Genomic DNA, 8,445 nt, shown 5'->3' with positions numbered 1-8,445 from the left:
TCTAATGTCATAGTGTTGGCTAAAAAAATCAAACATGCTCCGAAATTTGGAATGGAATCTTTCATATGACAATAGTACAGAGTGTATATATGCTGTTTTAGCAAAATAAGAAAATGGTTTAACAATTTTCCAAACTTTGGATTTCCCAGAGTGTGTACATGTACGTGATTGATACACGAGAGTGAGGATGAAAGTGTGTACATGATTACATTTCTATTTGTACATTTTATTTGGTAAAAGTTTGAAAAAATAAAATACATAGAAAATATATTTCTTACAGTATGCAGATTTCATAAGATACAAGAGATACTTGAAGTTACGGTGTCGCTAACGATAGCATATTTCTTCGTTTTAACAGAACAATTTCGAATTATTTAGGGCTATTCACCTATGGACGAAAAGACCTATTGTTTTTTTATATGTTTTTATTTGTTCTTCTCCATCCAAAGGTTACACAAAGTATCTCTGAAATGGTCATCGTCGGAGACCCACGGGTGATCGCACTACACTACGCTACACTTATCAACCCGGGGATATTAACGTTAGTGTATATATCGCCTGGGTTACCGAGGATGGTCAATACAGAACGAATCATCAAAATCCTTAAAATGTCACGTGGTCACCGCGTCGGTTTATCTGTGAAGAGGGACAATCGCGTTGAAATGTCACCCTAAATCGCAACCGAGAATCTTGAAAACGGCGTCACCGCGATCCTTCATGATCGCGGTGATCCGCCATGGTCATTATGATCCGCGGTGATCGTTATGTCGTTAACAGTTTAACGAATTTGGAAAAAAAGAACAAACAAACTTAGTAACAATTTTCTGTAAAACGACAAGTTCCGGTTGGAAATAAGGGTCAAAGTTCAAAAGTTTAATTTTTCAAGAAATCTTGGGAAAATCTTATCAAAATCTGGAAGACCTAGAAACCTGTTATTGGTCATGTACATTATGTAGCTTTGATGAAACAGATTGGTGATAAGTCAGTTAAAATAAATGATCATGACCTTCATTCAATGCAACAGGGGTCAATAAACCTAAAATCTTGAATCGACTTCTTGTGAGGTTTTGGAAGACCTAGAGACATAATATGGGACGTATCATATGGAATATGATTTTTATCGATTTGGTATCTAGATCCCTAATACGTCTAAAATGGTCTATGGGCACTCTGATGGGCCCATATTGATATCAGAAACATATATATGTTTCTGTTGATATAAACTATAATTAATTCTCATATCGCCGTGCATGCAGATATCAATATTCCCTTCAAAAGGAAACATGTATATATTCATTCATTCATTCATATCTTTATTCCTCCGTAAACGAAGAGTTACATGAACATATAAGAATACAAACAAAAAAACTTGTTTAGCCTCAATACTGTCCTCTATGAATTAGTTAACAGATCATTAATTGGTTTTACACATTAGTTAGATACCGGGGTGTTATGTTTTAATGTTTTATTTTAAGAATATACCTATTTAGAAACATGGTAGGACGGGTAGGTGAAGTGATACATTGTATTTGTGATAATACCTGATAGAAGTACTGTTTCGCGAATTAAAATCACATTTTTTTAAATTGTGTAAATATGCGACCCTTGTAAATTACTACGTCAATAGGTTACGCTGTATAGTGGTTATAACCTAAAACGAATTTACTAGATTAGACCACACTTTACATAGTATACATAGATGCAAGTACGTACTTTCTTGACTGGGATTTTCCAACGTAACCCGGATGTCTATAAATAGATTCAGTATATATCCCGAACAAATACAACCTTAGTCTAATGTATAAACGATACGCTGAAGGGAATGTGAAGCTTAATAAGCAAAGGTAGGTATTTCTTTAATTTGGACAGAGATCTTTTTTTTTTTTTACTTTTATTGTATTGTATATGAAATATGTGTATATACAGCACTATACAGGTAACAACTATATACTTAAAGCTTACCGCTTTCGTATAACGTAACAGTCAAATTAAAATCAGCCGGTGACCTAAATTTCAGAAATAACTGTACATACGCATTTAGAACCTTTTTAATAGAATATTTAAGTTTCTACTTTTATTAATAAATCAATTAATAAAATACAATTCACTTTTACACAATGTATACTACCGTAGGACCGTAGGTTTGAAGATCATATACCTACTACAGTCTAACAATATGGCCGCCATGTACATTATTTAGGCTGCACGTATGTAAATAAAGCCTCGGTCCGGCTAAATTGTATATAATAAACGTTTCCAAACATTGTTAGGAAGGAGTGGTCGAATGTGTATAATTGAAGGCATATAAAATGTGAATATTTGGTGATTTAGTGATAAGTTACATATGTACCCAATTGTTTTAACGTGATACACGTAGTAACCAAATATGTTTACAATGTCTTTTGGTACACATAATTATTACTATATTATATATAAATTAAAGATCTTTTGATTTGAAGAACATAAGGGATTTTCTCTTAAACATAAAATATATACGGTGTATGTCGTTGCTAAGTTTGGCTTTTTATATATTTCTTACAAATTTTATTTAGCTTAAAGCTTACATTTTATCATGTACTAATTTCTAAATGTACATATATATTATCTACATTTGTATATCATATAAAATATTATATATATTTTCATTAACAGTTTCAGAAAGCCAAAGGAAATAGGTAATATGACGTAACACGATAACAATGGCTGACATACTCCCATTATTAGAGGTAAGAACATCCATTCAGGTATACAGTGCGTGAATGTAACAATACGATTAAGTTAAGGGTTTTCTTCGCTATTGTTCATTTTTGTCTCGGATTGTTCTATTAATATTATTTGTCATCGAGTGAAAGCAGTAATATTTAAGTCCCCATAAATGTTAATATCAATTATAAATTTACGTTCATAATCATATAAATATACATCATTGTAAACATTTTGGTAATCGAAGACCAAGATTTGCCTCCCTTGCATTAGTTCAGCTCTGATCATCGGCTTTATTTCAGAAGAACGAATCGATTTTTTCTTTAATTTTGATTGAGTAAACCTACCAGTTTTCATTCTTTCGATAGCTAACATATCAACTTAAGTTGACCATTGCTTTTTACCATTCACACTTATAAACTTTTGAACATATATTCTAGTATTATTTATAGTTTGAATAATCACTTTATTTTTCTAACGAAATGTTTTTACTAAATAATGCACTTTTATACACACAAAGTAATATTCAATATACATAGGCTAATATAAACAATCTCTGTTCCAAATTGGAACAGAGAAAATAGGCTAATATAAACAATCTCTGTTCCAAATTGGAACAGAGACGGTATATATTACATGTATGTATATCGTAAATTATGTTCCCTTTAAATTATGTACACTTATGAGAAGTTATACAAAGTAATATTGTTAAACAGATATTTATATTAAACTTAGTTTCAATTTTTCAGAATACTTATTTAAGTTTATATGAAATTTGCAACGTTTTGCATGCCATAATTTAATTATTAGTCCCCTGCCGGTGAAACCGGACTATAGTGTTTGTTTCCATCTGTCTCTCTGTCTGTCGATACGATAACTTGAGGGGGGGGGAGTCAACGGATTTTGATCAAACTTCACACAATGGTAACATATGGAATATACAGCTTGGGATTGAATTCGGGGGCAAAAGGTCAGCTACATCTACAAAGGTATAAAGATATCTCAAACCGAGTGAAAGATTATGGCTGGTTAACCCGAGGCTTGCCGAGGGTTGATGGTCAAAATCCTTCACGAGGGTTGAGATGTCCCTGTCCACCTGACAGGCCCATGTTTGATTCTTTTTCTCCCATACTATAACGAGATATTTTGAAGAACGTCGCTGTACGTAAAAATGGTCACCGCATACGGTATATTGATGACGTCACTGTCTAGAGCGTGTGAGCTGACTTTCCCCTACCCCGGTAAAAGACAAAGTTATCTTTTCCCTAGCAACCGCGGGATAACCCTGTCAAGTATGGGAGAAAAGGTATATCAACAGGTACAGGTATCTAACACAGGTGTCTAATGGCACTGTCCATTATCTATATAGGGGTTTTAGTGGTCACACCTGACTGGACGTAATGCACTATAGGCTACTAGTTTATCTGTAGTTTAAATGTAGTACACTCCAGGTGCACTAGGGTGTAAAGGTTAGCTTACACTCAACTCTAACAATCAAACTGATATTTTTACTGTCAATGCTGCATTCCGATTGTTCAAGAGCGAGTGAAAGTATCAAAGTTGATATTTTCACTGGAGTGAACTATATCGCTTTTATGTTCACCGTAAAACCTTATATTTCACTGCGAAAAATGAAAAAGATTAATCATTGTATCTTTCTTCATCAAGGAGTTACCTCCCCTATCTTCATAACCCTCACCATGTATATGTGTTATGTTGGTTTTGTTTCTTTGTACTACAATGTTTATTTCTCGTTTGATTATAAAGATATAATGAATCAGTGTCGTGATTTATTAACCTTTTCATAATTCATTATTCACTTCGTTTATTATTTTATTATTACTTGTCATCAATGTATTAATTTCAATTTTATTCTGTGGCTATAATGACAGACGTTCCAATTACTTCAATAATTCTGTTTCTATTCCCGTATGAACATTTTTGTAATTTTCTTTTATCAAGTAGTAATGAAAAAACAATTGTAACCATTGATGACACTATTTTTTTTTTAATTTCATCGTTTTATGAAATAAAGTCTGTTTGCAAACTTTTGTGCGAATTATCCGCTACTTGGATTCACACAGTTTGTAAAGAAAACTTTTTTCATATGAATAAGGAAATAGCGACATTGATTCTTTAATAATCTATTATCTCTTCAATTTACAGACTCTTCTTGAAAAGCAGAAACAGGTTCAAGAAGCTACAAGGACCAACAGTGTGAATATAGCCAATTTGCGCGGTGAGCTCACCAGCAACCTAGGCGGCATCAAAGCTTTACTTCACGTCCTCAACCATCGAATAGAGACTAACTTATTCTCTCCGTCTGCCTCCCGACATTACGAACCCCATCGTCAGCTACACTCGGCTCCTCCCCGTTCAGGTATAATAGGAGACACTTCCTACAATATTACAAATGTATAGTATCTCCCTAAATCTACAACACACAAACAGGTTCCTTGTGTTGTTAATCAAACTTTTCTATGTGATATACATTTTCTTTTGACAGATTTCACAGTTCTAGAAATAAATATGACGGTAATCTATTAGCTAAAATGTCTGTACAAAATTTAGAATTATTTGTTGTTATAATTGCATTGAACCATGTGTATATAATACGTCAATACAAAGAGCCTTTCAAGAAGAGGCAAGGGAATTTAGTTGATTTCACCTGGTTGCATCGCTACCCATTAAATTACGCTTTATTTAACCAACCCTAAAATATCATATATTGAAATTATACAGTGCCTGGAGTAAGCATACTATGGGTACTGGCAAAAACGTATTGGATTCTCCTAGTTTGCTGATATATTCATGAGCCATAATGAATTAGATGATTTAAAATTTGTCATAATTTTGGTTGTGGATATTGTTTCTCAATTGACACTGTAGAACGTTTATAAAACTTGCATTTGGCGCACAATCAGAATAAACGTCATGTACCGTTTGGAGTTAGAATACTCAACCCAGTAGGATGATGCCACGACACGACGCCATTGCTTTCCTCTTGTGTTCATTCCTAGTTTTAAAGAAAACTCCACCTCTCTTTAAAGATGCTCCACCGCCGACAGAGTATAAATTGTATTTATCATTTGAACAATAATTGGCGTTTAATCGTGTATATATATGTCTAGTTAACATAAAAAAAAAAAAAAAATAATTTGTTTTGCATTTGGTGCATGCGTAATCAGTACTTCATTCCATATAGGATATAGTGCCACGGAATTTTTTCGAAATGCAATTAATTATTTTTCATATTTTTAACTTGAAGTAAAATTAGAAGCTCAAACTTTTCAATAGTGGTAAAAGTGTAAAGTAAGTAACTTTTGTAACTGAAGAAAAATACTAAATCGTCTGCTTCTGTTTTTGATAGTGAAAAAATACCATTTGTCAGCGGTGGAGCATCTTTAACACTACATACATGTACAATGTACATGTGTATTGTTCCCACTTCCAAGAGATGTTATATATGTTATTGACACTTAATGACACAAACATCCTGTGATTTATCATTTGTAGACGGTGGCGGAGATATCAGTGGGAGCGAGGGTGTTCACAGAGAATGTCTACAGGAACATATGGAGTACATCATGAAACAGATGACGATCGACGGCACAACGCTTATTGACGAACTGCATGAAGACAGTTGTCTGACAGAAGGCGAGGTATCCGACATTCGATACCAAAGAGACACCAAATCCAGAATACGGAAGCTCATTTATGCCATTTACTTGAGGGATAAACAAACCTTTGACAAATTCATGAATAGACTCCAAAGCGATAATGCCCATGTTCACGAAAAAATAAAACAAGCTTATTCTGTCAAGTTGAACGAGGGTCCTAGATCATCCGAATGTTTGATGTGCGTTATCAAACGGGACGTTGATATACAACGCGTAGCGTACAAGCTCTGTAGCTATTTTATTATAGACATGGAATATTTAAATACAGTCTTGTCGTTTTCAGACGTTAGTGTACCGGATTTGCGGAAAACATTCTGGACACATGTTTTCTCAAAGATTAACCAGTCATCGTCGAGAGAAGAAATGATTCGACAGCTACGCAATGCATTGTCCGAGGGTAAATACAAAAATCTAGCAGAGAAACTAGAAAATTGGTCTAGCGAAGAATTGTCATGCGGTTGTGAGTTTACCTCAAGACTGCATTTTCAAAAAAACCTTAATGAATCATGCTCTTCTACAAGTATCGGTGATCTGAGCACTACCTCAAATATTCGATCAAAGAGTCAAGTGAGCCTGCAGTCTTTATCTTCCTTGGAGGAAGAAGACTTCTCCCATGGTGGGAACCTACCTTATACAGTTAAATGGGTGAATAGTTCGCCAGCGACAGGAGGTGAGGGTCAACCATGGGAGTATCCAGAGCACCAGGAACAAATGCTTTGCTCACCTCCACTCCAAACAGAGGCAGACCCGGAGTGTGAACGATCTGATAGCATGGGAAATGGAAAAGAGAGTCCGTTTGCATTGAAATCAATTGCTAACGCATTGAATAACGAAGTTGAAACAGAAATACGCGAAATGCGCACTCCACCAGCACTAGCTAATTCAGACGAGGTTAAAACAGTCCCCGCGGACATGTCTACAGATGAGCAGGAACTGACGAAACCCCGTCACCTGAAACTGAACATAAACGAAGCAAATCAAATAAGACAACAACTCTTTGAAGTAATAGTTACGCCTAGTCCTTTACCGGCTGTAGATGCGTACACCGGTAGGAAAAAAGTTTACAAAAAGAAACGGCACACAAGAACCAAATCTGACGACACTTCCAAGATTAGACTCGACCTTGACCTATACAAAAAAGGAGAACATGATAGACTGCGACTGATAAGCGGCTTGGTGGACACTCCACAACGAGGCATATCGGAAAAGTTCTACAGCAATCTGAAAAGTATCCGACCACGACATGTGGAATCTATTCAGAATGGCGCATCAGGGGATTCAACAGGCATTGGAAATCAAAGTGAAATGCGTGCTCAGTCCAGTTACGATAACGAAATACCGGGAACAGTATATGTATCTCCCGAATCCCTATCACAATTACACAAAAACAGCGAGACAACATCCCAAGCCCAACATGTAAAGGGTTCGGATGGAAACAATAATCCGCAGTATGTCACTGACCAGATAATTTTGACCCCGTCCAGATATATTAACCCCCTTTCGTCTGGCTTGGGGACGAGATCAGACCAGACGCGAACACGTAAAAAGGGTAGACAGAAGGAACGATACCAGGATGGCCGTCACAGGCTGGATACCTACTAGCTTGTAAATTTTTGTCAAATTAACTAATGAAATGATCTATTTTTATACACACTACCATTAAATTATGTATTTTAATTGCTTGTAGAATCTTTGTCTCATTTCATATTCGCCGTTTCATAGTTAGGTTATAGACGTCTTCTGACAAGAATAGCTAGCCATAGTCCTAGATTGACCTTTACCAAATAAATAAAAAAAAATATTTCTAATTCGCAGGTAATTCGCAGGTTTTCGGCCTCATTGGAAGTCAGGAGACTTATGGAGAGGCATTGATGGGCTCCGTGATTGCGGTGACTGATAGGGGTTTTTTAACCCCTCCCTACACCGACTAGAAATTGAGTTCCGGTTGCGCGCGCAATTAAAACGTAGTATTTACAGTTCATATAATACAAGTTAAAAATGCTAGTATAGCATATTGAGTGGAGCCGAAGGATATAGATTTGATTTCTCATGAGGTATAATG

The 8,445-nt window shown here is 35.4% G+C and overlaps 1 protein-coding gene across 1 annotated transcript; it reads left to right on the top strand.

Moving 5' to 3' along the window:
* Positions 1–1,687: 1,687 nt before the first annotated feature.
* On the top strand, positions 1,688–8,065 carry LOC138322715 (uncharacterized). The gene is made up of 4 exons (XM_069266766.1): positions 1,688–1,844; positions 2,653–2,726; positions 4,870–5,083; positions 6,220–8,065. The coding sequence occupies exons 2-4, from the start codon at positions 2,700–2,702 to the stop codon at positions 7,983–7,985; spliced, it is 2,007 nt and encodes a 668-aa protein (XP_069122867.1). The 5' UTR covers positions 1,688–1,844; positions 2,653–2,699; the 3' UTR covers positions 7,986–8,065.
* Positions 8,066–8,445: the final 380 nt, after the last annotated feature.

The sequence above is a fragment of the Argopecten irradians genome, chromosome 5, assembly GCF_041381155.1.
Source record: "Argopecten irradians isolate NY chromosome 5, Ai_NY, whole genome shotgun sequence".
Taxonomy (NCBI): Eukaryota; Metazoa; Mollusca; class Bivalvia; order Pectinida; family Pectinidae; genus Argopecten; species Argopecten irradians.
This window is presented reverse-complemented; position numbering and strand designations above follow the sequence as displayed.

Bases quoted from the DNA above. Each gene is read 5' to 3' on its own strand.
- LOC138322715 (XM_069266766.1), top strand. From the start codon at position 2,700: ATGGCTGACATACTCCCATTATTAGAG. The intron at 2,727-4,869 runs GTAAGAACATCC...TTCAATTTACAG, and splicing joins ACATACTCCCATTATTAGAG to ACTCTTCTTGAAAAGCAGAA. The intron at 5,084-6,219 runs GTATAATAGGAG...TATCATTTGTAG, and splicing joins CTCGGCTCCTCCCCGTTCAG to ACGGTGGCGGAGATATCAGT.